Source organism: Alosa sapidissima, chromosome 13, assembly GCF_018492685.1.
Source record: "Alosa sapidissima isolate fAloSap1 chromosome 13, fAloSap1.pri, whole genome shotgun sequence".
NCBI lineage: Eukaryota > Metazoa > Chordata > Actinopteri > Clupeiformes > Clupeidae > Alosa > Alosa sapidissima.
The window spans coordinates 15,337,764-15,356,097 of record NC_055969.1 but is presented as its reverse complement, the minus strand read 5'-3'; the positions used below and the strand labels follow the sequence as shown (position 1 = coordinate 15,356,097).

The 18,334-nt window shown below is 43.3% G+C and overlaps 1 protein-coding gene across 5 annotated transcripts; it reads left to right on the top strand.

Moving 5' to 3' along the window:
• Nucleotides 1-1,409: 1,409 nt before the first annotated feature.
• Nucleotides 1,410-16,428, top strand: pax8 (paired box 8). Of its 5 annotated transcripts, none has more exons than XM_042059721.1 (12): nucleotides 1,410-1,581; nucleotides 5,673-5,766; nucleotides 6,725-6,890; nucleotides 7,551-7,748; nucleotides 8,133-8,209; nucleotides 8,549-8,674; nucleotides 9,260-9,432; nucleotides 9,810-9,930; nucleotides 10,547-10,786; nucleotides 11,173-11,274; nucleotides 14,617-14,703; nucleotides 14,910-16,428. In XM_042059721.1, the coding sequence occupies exons 2-12, from the start codon at nucleotides 5,697-5,699 to the stop codon at nucleotides 14,978-14,980; spliced, it is 1,431 nt and encodes a 476-aa protein (XP_041915655.1). In that variant the 5' UTR covers nucleotides 1,410-1,581; nucleotides 5,673-5,696; the 3' UTR covers nucleotides 14,981-16,428. The 5 variants fall into 5 exon arrangements, with proteins under 5 accessions (XP_041915655.1, XP_041915657.1, XP_041915656.1 ...); XM_042059720.1 differs by lacking the exon at nucleotides 1,410-1,581 and adding an exon at nucleotides 4,953-5,285; XM_042059723.1 differs by lacking the exon at nucleotides 5,673-5,766.
• Nucleotides 16,429-18,334: the final 1,906 nt, after the last annotated feature.

Sequence of the window (18,334 nt, the reverse complement as noted above, 5' to 3'; positions counted from 1 at the left end):
GGAAAGAAAGAATGACTTCACACGCCAAATAGGCCTACTGTTGAGATAAAAGCTTCGGGCTGCATTGACCAAAGATGTTGCGCTGTTTATGTCAAAGGTAGCTTGCTCTTTCATCATATATGTTTTTTGTCGTAATCCGGCGTATGATATGCCCTTCAAAAAGAAATCACAAGGACTCTCAATTATGTAATTAAACTCAATACGCTTGTTCTTCATCAGAGGCCTAGTCAACCCATCTGAAGTTTGTGAACTTTTGGATAAAAATCCCCTCGTCGTTCAAGTTGGTATTGAAAATAAAAACATAACTTTTATTGACTCTGGCCACGCGCCATATGGCAGAGAAAAGCAACACTGCTGAGCAGTCGTCTCCCTGGCCAAGACAACGCACCATGGTGTGAAAATTAAAGGTAATTTGAAGTGTTGCATTGTTTTGTTTTAGACGCTTGTGAGAACAACCTAAATGGTGTTAAACCATGGAGGGGGTCTCGCACCCCATTGAGAGGATCCTGCAAGTACATCTTAAATATGTTGTTGTGTCAATCGAAAGAATATTTCCAAAAGTAATAAAAGAACACAAATAAACACAAATAAAAAATGAGAGCACCTCTATTTTCTGTTACTTCCAACCTTTTGTCCAAAAAAAATATCGGCACAAACAGTGCGTAAATTGGTGCTCTTGACACTTCCCCGTTTAATTTAGTAAACATCATCAGATGCGTTGATATAAAAATGTAGGGATATTTAATCTCAAACAGTTACCTGATCAATATTTTATCAAAATAGTCTAAAGTTATATTTTTTCCTCCACTATTACATATCAGAAACTATGTCACATAAAATCAAGGCAATGACCAAGGTGGACCCTCAGACACTTTTAGCATAGGCTACAGTTTAAGACAGGCTATGCCCTCAAGAGAACCTTCAGGCTACCGATCAAGCCAAGTGACATATAGGTATCCAGACTGAAATGATGGTTACAATAATGACAGATAACAGCAATCAGGTACCAAATTGTCTGTGAAAAAGTGGACCCTGTATGTAGCACGAATTAACACATCCCCGGAAATCGTGTCACATCAAGATCTAATCAAAGTGCGGCTGTCGCTGGGGGTAAGGAAAACAAACCAGATCCTTGACGGATGTTTCCGTAAACGTTGGCGTATCGCTTAGTTGCTATATTCTGTTGTATGAAAGGGGCTTGCTAAAAACACGAATCATCCATCCATGCTGTTTTGGAGGAGAAACGCCCGCTTTCGTAAAGCCACACCTTACTCTTTGATCAAAGAATCCACCCACTGAGCCGTTATCCAATAGCTGAGCCACATCGTTTCCACAGCTAGCGTTTAGGAGCGTCACTGAAATAAAACCACACAGAGAACTGACAGATGCGCTTAGACATCTACGTTTTACAGTAGTGGAGAAACGAAACGTCGTGCGGTTAGAAGCTCTAATCCATCTCTCTCCGAGTAGGAATCGTCTCTCAACAGGCCACAAGCCTTTAAAGCCTCTCCTCCATTGTAATCTAGTTGCGTTGGATAATAGCCTTCAAGGACTTCTGCTTCATCCTTCCACAAGACGCAGGTAACAGTTTATATAAATCAAAGTACCAGGTGTAATTGAGAGTCTCAGGCTAGCAGTGTGGTCCTCTTGTGCCAAATGATAGCTGACTTTACTGAGCGTTCCAAACTTGTTTTCGCTACAGCCGGTCAACGGTGGGTGCTGTGACTTGAAACTGTTATTGCTGTATCATCATATCTGAAGTTAACAAGATCCAAGAGAACTAGTGCCATTTAAGACAAAAATATGGGCGACACAACTAAGCAATAAGAGCTAAACTGGTTGCATTTCCACTAGAACTATTTAAACCATTCCTGTAGGAGCGGACGAATCCACTTGACTTCAAATGCGCTAAGTTCAGGGTAAAGCTGCAAAGCATGATGAACGTCGGTCGCGTAAGGACGCGAAAGCCGTTATTATAACTTTAGTAAATTAGTGAGCCGATATTAACTACTATGATATGTCCTTTTGCAGTGCATTTAAGTGTCCACGCAGGAACATTTTCATACCAGGCGAGAGCCCCCCCATATGGACTAAAACACAGCAGATTAACTGAAAGCGTGGACCTCCTACATTTGTCCCGGACACCCAACGACCAAGACCTCAGAGAAATGTCCAGCACCACAGGCCGAGGTAAACAGATAGCCATATATACATATAGCCTCTGTTTCTGCCGTGGTGTGCGCAAAATAACATATAATATTGGTATACATATGCTGAACAAATAACAATAATGTGGTCGTGTATTAAAAGATTTCAAATAGGCGAGGTTAAATGTCACATAAAACGCTACAACACCGAGTTCATCCATATAACATTATAATAATTATTTAATCGTCGATTCAGCTGTCATAAATGCAGATATTGAACTCTCATCTAAATTATATAATATCCCTCTGAAAAGTGTCAGTAACTGAAATGTTGAGCTGAAGGCCATCACTCTGTTTGCTAAATCTTTGCAATAATATTTTTCCTAGCCCCGTGGCTTGCATTTCATGCTAGCATTTTACAAGTTTTAAAATGCAGGTGAAGTTGTGGAGTTATACCTGTCCTCTGTGGGCTTCCATTGACTGTATCTGTTTTTTTGTAGGCTACTTGCTGTTGTTCCATTTTTTTATTTTACTTTATCCAAAATATACTGATAAACATGATTACCTAAATTAATTGTTAACCTGGGTTGCATTTTGAAAATGGGCAATCACTCGATACCCCCAGTCAATGCTGCCCAACTCCAAGCGTACCGGTGGATTTTCGGTTATACAGCATATGCCAGTTCGTCCACAAATCAACATATTATCATCTTACACCTCGAAAAGACCTAGTCTAGTCAGTAATATTTTCATCCAAGCCCTGTGTCATTGCAGCAGTGAGACAGTAACTCAGCGTGCGTATTAACTCACTTTAACATAAACAATATGCAAGACAAGAACCCCTGGGTGGCATGATTGTGTGCCAGTCTCAATGAGGATGGCAAAGCGACGAGAAAGGCTTGCTAAAGGCTATTTTCTTTTTTACTTCTCTAATAGGCATACGCTCCTGCATTGAAGTCAGTTTATTGGCGGTGATACCAGCCAGCAGACTGACACTTGGTAGTCCTGTCGATGTCAATTCAATAATGTCAAAGACACGGAGCTTGTTTACACGCGTCCCTGAGGCGAAAGCACTTATAACAAACATGACATCTCAGATGATCTCATTTAAAACTTCAAGTGAGAATATGCATTTATGTCAATTTGTGTTAAATGAGAAGTCAAAGTAAGCTGTATTTTTTAGAATATGGAGTCTAGGGGTAGCGCTGGTGTGAGTTGCCTCTGAGAGGAATAGGCAAGTTGAGCATCGGTTGGTTAGTATGATGTATCGATGGTATCATAATAATTGAACTTACACATAATTTTCCTCAGCAATGTATTTATATAGCCTAAATGTGTATTAGAATAGACTGTTTGTAATCGAAAAAGCCTTTATTCTGTCATTGAGAATATTGCTTTAACAGTTGATCTGAGTTGATCTGAAAACCTCACACACTATGGAGAATGTGTTGTCAGTGTAATATATGCACACAATAGTGTTGACCTGTGAATAGTTTAACAATATGCATCGGAAATTGAGCTTTCTGACAAAATATTTTGAAATAATTTATGACAGTCATTTTCCATTTAATGAGTAAAATTTGCCTTCAGTTTGATGGGCCTGAGCAACGATGAGAGACCATTTCCCATCCTGTTATCCCATGACTTTACCATTATGGCCTTTATTATAATCACACAGTATAAAATGTTACATTTCGTACTTAATACAACCTTAGTGATTCTGTATTATGCAAACTTCAAAGTAGTCTACCCTGAGCGTAATTAGGCACCCATCTAATATGGAGAGAAGCGTAGACTAACTTGGGCCCGCTACACACAATAATGAGGATATTTAAGTCAAACATAAATAGTTTAGCAATGGTTAGTGTATTATGCCATTGTGTGTTTGTGTTAATGTTAGGGTAGAGCCATTGGTTTCGTGGAAGGCTGGGCAATGAGGATGATGTTACTGGTGTGTGTGTGTGTGTGTGTGTATGTGTGTGTGTGTGTGTGTGTGTGTGTAAGAAAGAGAGAGAGTTTCTGTATCTCTGTATGAGAGTGTCTGTTGTGGTGCTTATTCCCTTGGGGTAGCTTCACTTTAATATCCTGCCGGGTGGTGAAGCTTGGCGGGGAGAGTTTTACACACTCCGCTAGCACCGTTAATAGCGCCGTTTGATGTGGTAATGAAAGCGGGAGAGGACAAGAAAAGAGCGAGGGGAAGCAAGACCCTGAATGGGTTAAATTAAAAGTAGGGATTCTAAGCAAGTCACTGATGCAAACCACTGAGACAGAGGACTACAGAGAAGACCCAAAACAAAAAGACGCAAGCTGAACCTGATCCTTACTTCCTTGCGTTATGTTACAACACAAGTACCACATTCTCCTTCGTAGCCCCAGTGACCTAAATTATATGAATTCTATTTTAAATATCACTGCCAATCTGAGCACATAGCTGAAGTGAATGCTTAATAAACCGTATTATTACAGTGTCGTATAATAATAAGAAATATTATTATTAGCCTAGTATTATTTTCCACTATGTCTATTACTATTATGCTATTATTTTAAATGCTCAGAAAACCAACAGACAAAGAAACAAGAGTTTACATATTTAGTTAATGAAAGTCGGCTGTTAGGCATCATGCGCGTAGACTAACATCGGTATATGGAATATTACAGCACAAGTTTAATTTAACCTCTATGATGACGGGGGGAACTTGTGCTGCCCCCTGTTGCCCTCGGATGCAGACAAATGTCGATTTCAGTGCCAGCATGTGACCTTGCAGTTGTAGGGTTAATGTCTGGGTTAGTTTAGGTCTGCGCCAACAACACGATGACCGCTTGCTCGCCATTTAGACTGTCTCGTAAAACAGCAGTGATAGATTATACCAGTCTCTTCGGATGTGATGCCTAAAATACGTTTTTGTTATCATTATCATTATCATTAACTTGACAGTAATAGACCTACGAGCATTTACATATTGAAGTAAACCTACCATCTGAGGCCCGCCCGCGGTTCAGTTCTTGTAACAGCGAGCCAACACACAGTTTCATGGGAAGATCCGATGAAGTTGGTTCAATCCACCTGCACAATTGACGTGATTCCTTGAAGGACAAACTAGGCCTATAGGCTAAAGACGCGTGATTCCGGCTACTCTGGTAACTTTGGCGAAGTTGGCGTAGCGTAGGCCTTTTTCATGTGAAAAATAGCTCTATTTTATTTATCCAGAAATAATTGTACTCTTCAATTCTAGGCTATAGCATATCGCACTGAAGTGGGCTACATACCGGATTATTTTCTCTTTTTTTTAATCACAAATGTAATCCTAGGAAACGTAAATAACATCTGACCAGCCTATAGGGTAGATTTTTCAACATATTGCTGTTGTGGCACAGGATGGCTAGGCACCGCTAGCTCTGGTCCAGTTCTCTTCTTGATTTCAAAGTTTCAGTGCAGAAGCATGCTATACTGGCACACTTACTGACAGCCAGGAGGCAAAGGCCAGTTTACTGAACCACAATCCCCTTCCTTCTATGTCCCCTTAGGAAACCCGGACAGATCCCCCTAAAATGTGGAAGACTTGCACAGAGCTGTCTAGACCAGATGCTGTCAAAATTCTAGCTAGATCCGACATAATTGGTCAGTTTACTTTTTTTTTTTTTTTTAATAATCACTGTTTGGAAAATCATCATATGTTTTGTAAATGGCTTAACTGTTCACTGTAGCCAGATGGTTTATCTTTGCTCTGTAATTTATGATATATGATACAAACCAGGATTACCAGGAAGAGTGTCCAGTGTCCATAGAATGCAGTCAACCAAAAAGAGGCCTTATTTCTTCCTCCTAACAAGGGAGAATGAGAATGAGAAAAAGACTTGAAAGATTTTCACGTTTTTTTTTTTTTGTGAGGAAAGTGACATCTAATGATGAATGTGACTATATATGATCTGAGGAAGATTTATGGATCATAATTCTCTCTCTCTCTCTCTCTGCCTGTCTGTCTGTCTTTCTATCTTTATCTGTCTTTCTATCTTTCTCTTTATCTGTTTTTCTTTCATTAATGTTGAAAATAATTAGAACCAAGTTATTAAGGAGTCCATGCAAAATTCATTATTATTTCATTATTATTTCCCTTTAAATAGGTTTTTTGTTATCGCAAAGACCAATAACATCTAACATTCAAATTCCTTTTAAGATGAAAATATTCTAGATAGACTGAATAGACCAGACAATTTATTTGGTAAATTTTATGAGTTATTTTTCATGGTTATTCTGATTTGTATTGGGTAATTTTCCCATACAATTTTGCATACAACATTAAGCCATAATCAATGAATAAAAGAGAGGATGGACCCAGAAGTTGACTGTAAATGTTAACCTTGCCTTGTCAAAATCTCATTAAAGAGGATTCAGTGGCTAAGAGCCTGTCTGGGTCTGGAGTAGGTTTACAGCCCTAACAAATAGAGCCAGATAGAGCTGTCCCAGCCTGCCTGCAGCCCTCCGCACTGCACTGAGCCTGTGTTTGTGTTTGTCCTGGACAGCAGGCTTTAAAGGTGGCGTGCCGTTTAATGTGTGTTCATCCCCCTCCCTCCCCCAGGTCATGGGGGCCTTAACCAACTAGGCGGAATGTTTGTGAATGGCCGGCCGCTTCCGGAGGTGATCCGGCAGCGCATCGTGGACATGGCGCACCAGGGCGTGCGGCCGTGCGACATCTCCCGCCAGCTGAGGGTCAGCCACGGCTGCGTCAGCAAGATCCTGGGACGGTGAGGGAGCATGCACACGGAGCCATGGCCACACACGCACACACACACACACAAACACGCACACACACACACACATATACACACACACCATACACACTTACACCATACACAGACCCCCCCCACACACACAGACATATACACACACACAATATACACCCACACCATACACTCTCACACCATACACAGACACACACACACACACACACACACACACACACACACACACACACACACACATACAGATATACACACTATTTAGCTCTCTCACACAGCATATCTATGCATGCATAATCTCTCAGATACTGACATACATACAGTACTTAATCTGATCCTTTGTTCATTCTCTCATTTCCACTCAAAGGCAAATCTCTTCATAAAATTGTCTTCATAAAAATTGACTTTCTTTTCCCTGCTAGGGATTTTTTCCAATCTTACACAGAGACATAAACACTTAAAATTTGTCAGAGAAATTCATATGAAAGAAAATGTTGTTCTTCTCTCAAACACACACACACACACATACACACACACACACACACACACACACACACACACACACACACACACACACACACACACTGACACCTAACCACACGCAAACACAACTTCCCACCACGTCTCCACCCGTCCCTAATTGCACATCACTGACCTCCCATGCAGATATTACGAGACTGGCAGCATCAAGCCAGGGGTCATCGGTGGCTCCAAGCCCAAGGTAGCCACACCCAAAGTGGTGGAGAAGATAGCCGAATACAAGCGGCAGAACCCCACCATGTTTGCCTGGGAGATCAGAGACAGGCTCCTGGCCGAGGGGGTGTGCGACAGCGACACCGTGCCCAGTGTCAGCTCCATCAACAGGTACACAGTACACATGGGACACTTCTAACAGTTTATTTACTTACAGTTTATTTACTAACAGTTTAAGAAAAATGCCTTTAGAGAGCACTGCTCATGGAGACGGGATAGTAATACTAGATTGGTAAAGTTAATTAATGTTGGTAAAAAACTCCATGACATTTTTCAAAGGAGCATGTTTATGAAAACATGTAAAAAACAAAAACATTTTCCAATACATTTTGGTTATTAGACTCTTCTCATTACTTTTGGTAGGTCATCACATACTTTTTCTGTACTGTTTGTCTGTCATGTTTTTTTCTCTTTATTTTATTTAAGGGGTCTATTTTCTTAATCCACATGGTAAGTAAGATGGCTTATTTGTCTTTTTTAAAAATCTCTTTTCAGAATTATTAGAACAAAAGTGCAGCAGTCCTTCAACCTGCCTCTGGATAGCAAAGGACTGAGCCCCGGACACACACTGAGTGAGTGATTCTTACACTGCTGTGATGCGCCTTTGAACCCACTGGCAACAAAGCGCCTTAGCAAACAAATCATTTACATAACAACATAAGGGCCAGCTGCAGGTGGGCTTGTCAATAATATCACTAAGTAAATTAGTAAAGTAAAATGCATCAGTTATTTAGCCATATTCCTCATTTATTTGTTCATATATCTCAATGTAACAGGACTATATTTTTAATGCACAGCACTGTGGTAAATCTAAGATAAACATGACTTCGGTAGAGGTGAACACTTTGGTTGCAATTGAATTACAAAGACACTATGCTAATGGCTAATTTGTGTATTGCTCTGACCCCCAGTCCCCAGCTCTGCGGTCACCCCGCCCGAGTCCCCCCAGTCCGACTCTCTGGGATCCACCTACTCCATTAGCGGCCTGCTGGGCATTCCACAAGCCACCACGGAGGGCAAGAGGAGCCACGATGACAGTGAGTACTGTTTCTCCCGCCGCATCGGCTAAAGACTCTCTCCACAGACGCCTTTGCGTCCTCCCTCTGGGGCGAAGCTCCCCCCTGCTGCACGTTGCTAATGATGATTGCAGGATCCATTCAGCTTAATAAGGCCTCTCATTCCCGCTCCTTCTCTCACTCCTTCTTTTTTTTGCTCTCTCTCTTCCTCTCTCTCCTCTCTCTCTCTCTGTCTCATTTAACCTCCCTGGAGTATATAGGGCCGCTGTATTGCAATGAAATGGCTGTTTGTTTATGAGCTTCTCCACACGGTGTTGATTCAACTTGAGTTTTTCTCACTGGGACGGACTGTTTCCCCCACTGAACCACTCAATGTTGCGTATTGATTCCATGCTAATGAACGGACCAGACTTTGTAAGTAGCCTGCGGCCAGGCAAGAGCTAAAGACCTGCCACTGACTCTGTGTGTGTGGTGTTTTTGTGTGTGTGTGTGTGTGTGTGCGCGCACGCGCCTCTGTGTGTGTGTGTGTGTGTGTGTGTGTGTGTGTGTGTGTGTGTGTGTTCATGTGTGTCTGTGGTATTGTATGTGTGTGTGTGTGTGAACCAGGTGACCAGGAGAGCTGTCGGCTGAGTGTGGACTCTCAGAGCAGCGGAGGCGGCCCCAGGAAGCAGCTGAGACCGGAACACTTCCCCCCCACACAGCACCTGGACTGCGGCTTCGAGCGCCACCACTACCCCTCTGACGCCTTTGGCTCCACCACCGCCAGCAAAACAGAGCAGGTACACCCTGCAGACAATTAATCAGTTTTACTCACACATTTTTGTTGTTGTTTGTGAACTTTACATTAGAGTGTGTTCCTTTGTGTTTTATTTTTTTTTTCATTTTATTGAATTAGAACGAATTTTCATAGGCACTTTGGGGTTTTTGTTTTGGGGAGGGGGATATTTTTATTTTTACTATATATTGCTAAACATATTTTATTTGAAACACACTTGCTATACATAATAGGTTGACAAACATTATTTATTCATGCATGGCTTTTTCAACGAGTTATTATTGAAAAAATGGCCAGTAGAGTAGTTTTTGTTGTTTATTAGTGCCTAGTAGGTACTGGGTGTGTATTTGCCCTTCAGCTTTATTTGTGTGCCACTTGCAGGCTTTATACCCCCTGTCCCTCATCAATGGAAGTCTAGAGGATGGGAAGTCCAGCCTGTCAACATCAAGTGCAGCCATCGGACGCAACCTGTCCGCACACCAGAGTTATACTGTTGTTGCAGGTGAATATACGAAATGTACAACTTCTCTCTGTCTTCCTCCATTTCTCTCTCTCCCTCTCTCCCTCTCTCTCTCTCTCTCTCTCTCCCTCTCTCTCTCTCTCTCTCTCTGCACCTGCCCAATGCTATTCTGTCCTTCTTCTCTCTCCCTCCCTCTGTTTCACTCTCTCTCCCTCTACTCTTTTTTTCTTCTCCATTTCAGTGCAGCCACATTTCAGCTTGTCATGCTTGCTGATGCATTGAATAATTAATTTGGCTAATTACCCCAAACGGCCCAACGCTCTATTTGAAGCCTAACACAAAACAGATGTAGGGGGATGTACATCTCAGCCGCAGCCTCAGCCCCATTGTCTCCTCGGCGGCGTTGATGCCGACGCTGTCACCGCGCGCTCATCGCTCATGCCTTTGATTTAAGTTAATGGCTACCGGTGGCGTTTGCAGCTGTTTTCTTTGGTGTTGTACAGTCGCTCATTTCTCATCCGTTAATTTTTCATTTGTCTCATTCTCCTCCTCCTCACACTCCTCTTCCACCCTCCCACCCGCGTATCCCGCCTGCCTGCCTGCCCTCCTGCCCACCTGTCCATCGCTGCTGCTGCACCACGCCATGCCCCGCCTCCAGATCCCCTACAGCCCCTCCCACTCTGTCTGAAACAGGAAGTGTCGCCCGAGGTGACCAGCTCGAGCCCCTCCCCCAGCATCATAGCCAACTCCGCTTTCCTGGACCTCCAAGCCATTCAGGCGCCGGCGTCCGTCAGTAACAGCTGTGGCGGCTCCGCCTCCCATTTCTCTCATGCCTTCAACTCATTTTCCCATCATGCTCCAGTCTACGGGCAGTTCAGCAGCCAATCACTCATCGCAGGTAAACACTCATGGCTCCGCCCCCTCCATCAACACAGCATAGCCTCTCATTTGCATTCTGGTGTCATGTGACATGCTTATCAGCTGTGCCCAGGACGGCTGCCCAAATATTGACTTCTAATTACTGTGTACTCACGAAATACTGTGTCCTCATGATTAAAATGTACTAATTATATACTGAAAGTGGGATTTGAAAAAAAATATGTAAATATTAAATGTCACTGTGGGATGTAAATGCGACACAGTGTCAGAGTTCTTCTTAAAAAGTCTGATCCATGAGTGCCAAATTTGGGCAAGATTCATTTCAGGGTTATTTCATACCTGGGAAGGAGCATTAGCTAACTGATGTGTGTGTGTGTGTGTGTGTTCATGCTTATTTACTTTTAGGGAGAGATATGGTCAGTTCCAGTCTCCCTGGCTACCCTCCACACATCCCCTCTGCTGGCCAGACAGGCTACTCCTCCTCCGCCATCACAGGGATGGTAGCAGGTGAGCTCTCTTACAGCACATGCATTAGTCCCTATGCATTAGACCGTACAAGCACACAGACACACTAATACATTTAGGCACAATCATATTCACATTTAGGCACATTCATATTCACATTTAGGCACATTCATATTCACATACATATAAATGCAAATTAAATGTATTCTTACCTTTAGCGGGTTCTCTTTTTCCATCCTGGGTTAGCGTTCTTGAACCACAGATAGTAAGAGTCAAATATGAAGATCTACTCAAGACTCTGTCCTTGTGCTCACAGTAGGGAGTCAAAGATGGCTGAGTTCATCAAAGATAATGCAATGGGACAGCTGTTTTTAATACAGCTCTTCTGAATATTTAATGTTAGTAATATATACCACATAGCAGGTGATCCACACTGCGTTGAATTCCCTCCACAATTACCCGTGACATACATTTTTATGATATTTATAAGTAAATGCATACACTGTGCAGACCTATATCCTTATCTTTAATGTGAAAAAGAAAAAGACCTGAATGTTGACTTCATGGCTCGGCTTAAAAATGCTGAGAGGCCAGTCGAGTCTTTCAGCAGAAAATTCCACAATATTTTTTATCCTCAAACATGAATTACAACTCTGAACCCCCCCCCCCCCCCCCCCCCCCACACACACACACACTCACACACTCACCACCACCATCACCCCCCAGAGGAGGTTGAGAAGCCAAGAGAAACTGCCATGGCAGAGTGGACAGAAGAACGGCAGAAAATTAGATGGCTGAAGGACAGAATAGAAGGGGGGGGGGGGAACGAAAACCAGTGTTGTGAAAAATAAAGTCTGATGCATGCAGCTGGCACAGGGCCACACAGAGCGTGATGGAAAAACATAGAGAGAGAGAGAGAGAGAGAGGAGGGAGGGATACATGGAGAAGAAGAAAGAGAAAGAGAGAATGAGGAGGAATTGAGAGAAAAGGGGGGAGGGAGAGACAAAAAGAAAGAGAAGAGTAAGGGCAAAAAGAAAAAGATAGCAGACAGGAAGAGAAGAAGAGAGGCACAGAGAAAGACAGAGAGAGAAAGAGAGTGAGGGAGGGAGGGAGTGCGATGGCCACAGAGCGAGCGATGGAGAGATGGAGGGATGGAAAGAGGGAGGGAGGGAGGGAGCGTCAGGAGGGAGGTTGGGTTGGGAGATTAACAGGAAGGAGGGCTGGAGGGGTTAATGAGTAGCCTGCTCCACTGGTGAACTGCACCGCGCCGGAGTCAGGGCCCAGGGGGTACGAGAGAACAGGCTGGGGGTTCCGCCCTGCTGCTCGCAAACCCCCTCCCCCCCCCACCACCACCACCACCACCACACACACACTCTCGCACACACACATCACACACCACCACCAGGCCGCTGCTGTTCTGACCACACATCGCCATGGGAACTGTGGGGCCCAGGAGAGGGGAGGCGGGGCTGGCGTGTGTGTGTGTGTGTCTGTGTGTGTGTGTGTGTGTGTGTGTGTGTGTGTGTGTGTGTGTGTGTGTGTCAGGATGGGATGCAAAGAGGGGACTAGAGGGTGGCACAGTCGGCTTGGGTAAAGAGAAAGAGTGAGAGAGAGAGAGAGAGAGAGAGAGAGAGGGATGAAGAGGAAGGAGAGGGGGCAGGAGTAGGAGAAGAGGAGAGAAGGAGGGGTGCTTTGTAGTGTGTATGGTGTGATGTGCCTCTCTCTCACTCTTTTTTTTTATTTGAAGTCTGCCCTTCGAAGCGCGAAATGAGAGGCTCTGATTTATTATTTTTTTTCTCTGGCGGGGCTCACAGTGAGGAAGCGTTCATACACAATTACTCTCTGAGAGGGAGGGGGGAGGGTGTGTGTGTGTGTGTGTGTGTGTGTGTGTGTGTGTGTGTGGTGGGTGGGTGGGGGGGGTACCAGGGGATTCAATCCTGCCAACATAATTACCAATTAGATATAGGAATGTTTTTAAAAAAAGAGGAGAGAAGGAGGACGTGGAGGGACGTTTGTTGGAGGACGTGAAAGAGGGCCGAAGGAGGAAGTGTGGTATGGAGAGAGAGAGCGAGAGAGAGAGAGAGAGAGAGAGAGAGAGAGAGAGAGAGAGAGGGCAGGAGGGAGTGTAGGGTGTTTTTCCGGGCGGTGGGTTGGGCGGGCGGGTATGGTGTGGACACTGGAGAGAGGACGCCAAGACTAACGGTACGCACCAGTGAGCCGCGGCATTCCTGCCCCCCAGCCTCAGCCGTCCACCTGGCCTGCAGATTAATGGTTTACAAGCGCGCCCTAACCGTTGGTGAATTATGTGCTAAAGGCTGAGCCCACACTGCCGAAACGACAAACAATACAAGCTCACATGAGACTAGGGAGAGAGAGGGAGAGACAGAGAGAGAGAGAGAGAGAGAGATAGATAGATAGAGGGAGACAGAGAGAGACAGAGAGAGAGAGGTAGACAGAGAGAGAAAGAGAGAGAAAGAGAGAGAATGAGAGAGAGAGACAGAGAGAGAAAGAGAAACAGAGATAGAAAGAGAGAGATAGAGAATAAGAGAGAGAGAGAGAGAGAGACTGGCACAGTGAGTGACAGAAAGACAGAGACAGATCAAAAGAGAAAGACAGAAAGGGAGAGAGAAAGACCGAAAACATAGACTGGGCGAATAAGAATGAGCCAATGCCTTGTTATCCTAAGGTATTCTAATACTCTGTGCTATGACCACAGTCAGCACAAACATTAACAAAATCTCAGCCTTCCCTTTGCTCAGAGTCCGTTTAGTTAAAGGCACAGTCCATGCTTCCAATCCCATTTTCTTTTTGTCAAATTCAATGCAATGCTTCTCAGAGTGTTATCCAAGCTAGCTATCCAATCAGTGTGGTCATCATAGAAGGTCATGGCGATGTAGATGGGAAACAACAAACATTGGGGCTCGGGCCACGCATAAACAGTCCCAGCCAATCAGTGTGGTGCTTCAGGGGCACAAAAGGGAGGGTTATCATTTGATTGGCTGTTGAGCTGAGCTGAACTATCAACAACCTTTTCACAAAACCAAATTGTAGACCGCGTCTTTAACCACATGGCAGCAGTCAGTTTGGTGGAACCTGTCTAGATCTGACCCAAAACTGAAGAAGCGTCTGCTCCAACCGCCCGAATGAGAACGTTAGAGCAACACATACACAAGTGATCACACAAGCCGTGTATGTGTGTGTCCTATAAAAGGAATGCATTAAACGGTGCATCCATGTGTTAAAACGCCCCGCTTGCTCTCTTGTTAACGCCTGTGATCATCCCTTTGAGTTACATGGCTTTGTTCTTGTTTGTGTTCATGCTATAGGCTACATTTCCTCTAATATTGATCAGTGCCTATGTTTTGCTCTGTCGTTCATGTGCAGGTGCGGATTACTCTGGCCAGACCTACACCCACTCCCCCTACACCTCCTACAGCGAGGCATGGAGATTCACCAACTCAGGCATTCTCGGTGAGAAGATAACACAGCTATGCATACAGTTGGACTGAATGTCTTGTGAATACAGCATAGCTTTTGTGATAAAGATCCAGTTCAAACAAACATAAAAACATATACACACACATGTCGCTAGACTCACACAGATACACATACCAACATGAGATTTATTAAAATAATTAAGTGCACATACTCATCATGCTCCCTGTCTCCATCTACAGGTTCGCCATATTACTACAGCACTGCCTCCCGAGCTGCAGCCCCCTCCACCGCTGCCTACGACCACCTCTAGTGTCCAGAACAAGATCCGTGATCCAGGAGAAGGAGCGAAGAAGCCGCAAAGAGATTTAAAGTTCCTCTGGGAGGAGGAAATGAGGGAGTCAGAGCAGATGAATTGTAATGGCGTCCTGCGCAAAACTGTTGGCCTGGCGGTGATGTCTGTAGGAATCATGGACCATTAGGCCAGCCTCGCTACTGGCCACTGGTGCCGTTCATTTATTTATTGTAGTTCAGGGGGGCCCAACCCTGCTATTGAAAATCTACCACCATTGCAGGTTTTTAAGTCTCAACTCTAATCAAACGCACCTGGTGGTCATGTTCAGAGAGTCTCTCGGAGGGGCGTGATCAGCAGAATCAGGAGAGGTCTAATGGAGTGGCAACAGAACACCGCCATGGGGGCAGGTAGGCAGGTAGGGTAGGGCAGGACTGCAGGGGCAGGGTTGGGCACCTCTGCTGTGAGTCTCTCTCTCTCTCTCTCACAGCAGTGAATTACAAATGCGCACAAGTTTACACAAGCTCCTCATACAGTAGTGTGCCTTTGTATGCGTCTCATCGACGTGTACACAGAGACACCGTCTACACCCATTTCTGGTCAGGAGAATGCTGGCCAGTGCCTGCTCTCCTTGTCCTGCCTCCATCTAAACATGGCGACCAAAGATTTTCTTTTTTTCTCCTCTTTCTTCTTCTCATTGACCATCCATTTGATGGTATGATGGAATCCCCAGCGCAGGGTGAGACGTGTGAACCAGTGAGAGAGGGAATTAGGCTATTAAAGAACATTTTTGCTCATTCTTTCCGCACTATTCTCAGACTTTATCTCTGATATTAATTCGACTTCTTAATCCCCGAGTGTTCATCTCCATTAAGATATTCTTCTGAGCTCACCAATCTGGCAGACATTCGGTGCAGACATAAAGTTCCAAGCTGAGGAGAGGCTGTCGGTGTAGCACTGTCCACTGATACACTGTTATAGCATGAAGTATTTCTATTGAGTCCACAGCAATGTCCCTATATTTTATCAAATAATTTCCAGATTACCAGTTTCATGTAATGGTATTGAACCGTACTACAGACAGTGCGTGATTGCAGTTACTTTTCTGATAAGACAATACCTGTAAACAGGAAGAATGTATACGTTCAACAAACGTATATAGTATGTATAGTCCTACATAAAAGTGCTCATCTGCAAAATGGTACATGTTTACAGTTTAGGGGCAATATGTATATAATGTATATGGTGATATGTTATTACTGGAAAAAAAAGAAATGCAGTTTTATCTTTTAAATAATTTTGAAGCTGTCCACTTAGGGATGGAGTTAAGCAATGTATGATGAAGTGATTTCAAAGGCTATTATTTTCCTCCTCCTATATATATGTTCCAAATTTTCTGTCATGCTAATGTTTTTTGCAAGACCTTGTGATTCAAGTTTGTTTTTACTTTTACTGTCAATAATATTATTAAAGTGTAAATATGGAATTTTTACAGAACTATTTTAATTAAATAAAGCATGACAAAGTCGATTTTTGTTCTCCATGTTCATTTTTATATGAGTAAGCTTTTAGCTGGTGTCCTTGCATAACAAAAATAAGAATATTAATGTGTGTATATTTCGTGTTAGTTTTAGTTTAAAAAATAATTGTTGTACTTCAGTATTAGATTTACAGTATTAGATACATTTTTAGTTAAATTATAATCTATAAATGCTACATTTTTAAAATGTTTAATGTGAACGTGGAAATGCTTCAACTATGAAAACAAAGCAATTTGCGATCAACTTGATTAAACAAATAGTTCGACTCGGGATTGTCCCTTTCTCACTATTTGACTATTTTCCTTTAAAGCCACAACAATCCTTTTATGTAGACTAATATCGCTTTCGTTTTTGCAAGTCAGCAATTTAATACAGAACGCAGGAAGAGGACAAAAGCAATGATCCTGAAAACACGCGCATCTGTTTAATTTCCTTTTTTATTTTCTGCATCATGTAGTTTTATTTGCAATTATTTCTCCCCCTCTTCACGGGTCTCATTATTATGGCGGCGTAACGAGGCCACGGTTCGGCGATGCCACCGCGGCCCACCTGGACCCACCAGCGGCATGATGGATGACCGGTCTTCCGCGTTAACGGCCAGTTCAAAACAGCACCTTTTTCTGTGTTGGCGGGTGTAAAGAATACATCGTTTGTTCAGGCTTTACTCTTTTGTCTGACCTGAAGAAGTGTGCAGTATAAGTAGGCTACATCTTCAATCCGACTATTATTGTGTAAAAAAAACAAACAGATTTGTGTTCAGTGATGATGTTGATGTAATGTTTGGATATGCTGCTCGTAGAGCATTAAAATAATGGCCCATGGCTATAGGAGAACCACGAAGCCGACTTTCTTTTTAAACTTTCCAATTGATCTTAAAACGCAACGCACCATATCTGCTCAGATGAATTTTAATTAATCAAAAATGAACCACACGATGCCAAAATGGCTTTTGTTTCCGTCACCCTTGCATTAATTGCCAGAGGTTTGTTGAAGTAAAACATGTATCGACTTGTGCCAAGCAATTATGCCAACCAGACCGTTTGCTGATTTGTGTTTCTCCACATTTTTTTCTAAAACATGCATTTACATTTTTTTCAGTTAAATGCATGTTTCGGCTATGCTCCTCCCCTCCCCACTCTTTAGGGGCCAGTCCTACTTTTGACCCTGGATTCACTCAGAACTCCCCATGAACTTGAAACTCCATCTTACAGTAGCGTTTTCTTCTTAAAAATATAAAGATTTGCAGACAAACACACACACACACACACACACACACACCCACACACACACACAATATTGCAAGAAAACATGCATTAACTGACACACACCCATGCCATGTACATTCTTTTAGGAACAGTGATATTGACGGCTCATATTCACGGCAATGCTCAGACATGCAGATTCTAACATACTTTTGATATGTGTGTGTGTATGTGTGTGTGTGTAGTGTGTGTTTATTATGTGCATGCACACATTTGAACATGTTTATCTGTAATATTCACAAAGGAGTTTTTAATCTACATGGCCCTTTCAGTCTTTTCAGACTGGACGAAATCAGCCTCTCTTTCCCCAATACCCACATGATCAATCCAACTGGACATCAGCCAAAGCAATAAGGACAACAACAGCCCGCACTCACAAAAAAAAAAACTTCCATAGCTGACAGTAAAGGTAAAGTGGGATAATGAAGACAAACATAAAAACCACAAACAACCAAGAATACAACCCCCCCCCCCCAGAAAACACCATAATACACAACACTTCCTCCATATCTCCTGTAAAAGCCTTTCTTTCTATCTGTCCCTCATTGACGCCACCCCCCCTTTGGTGGAGA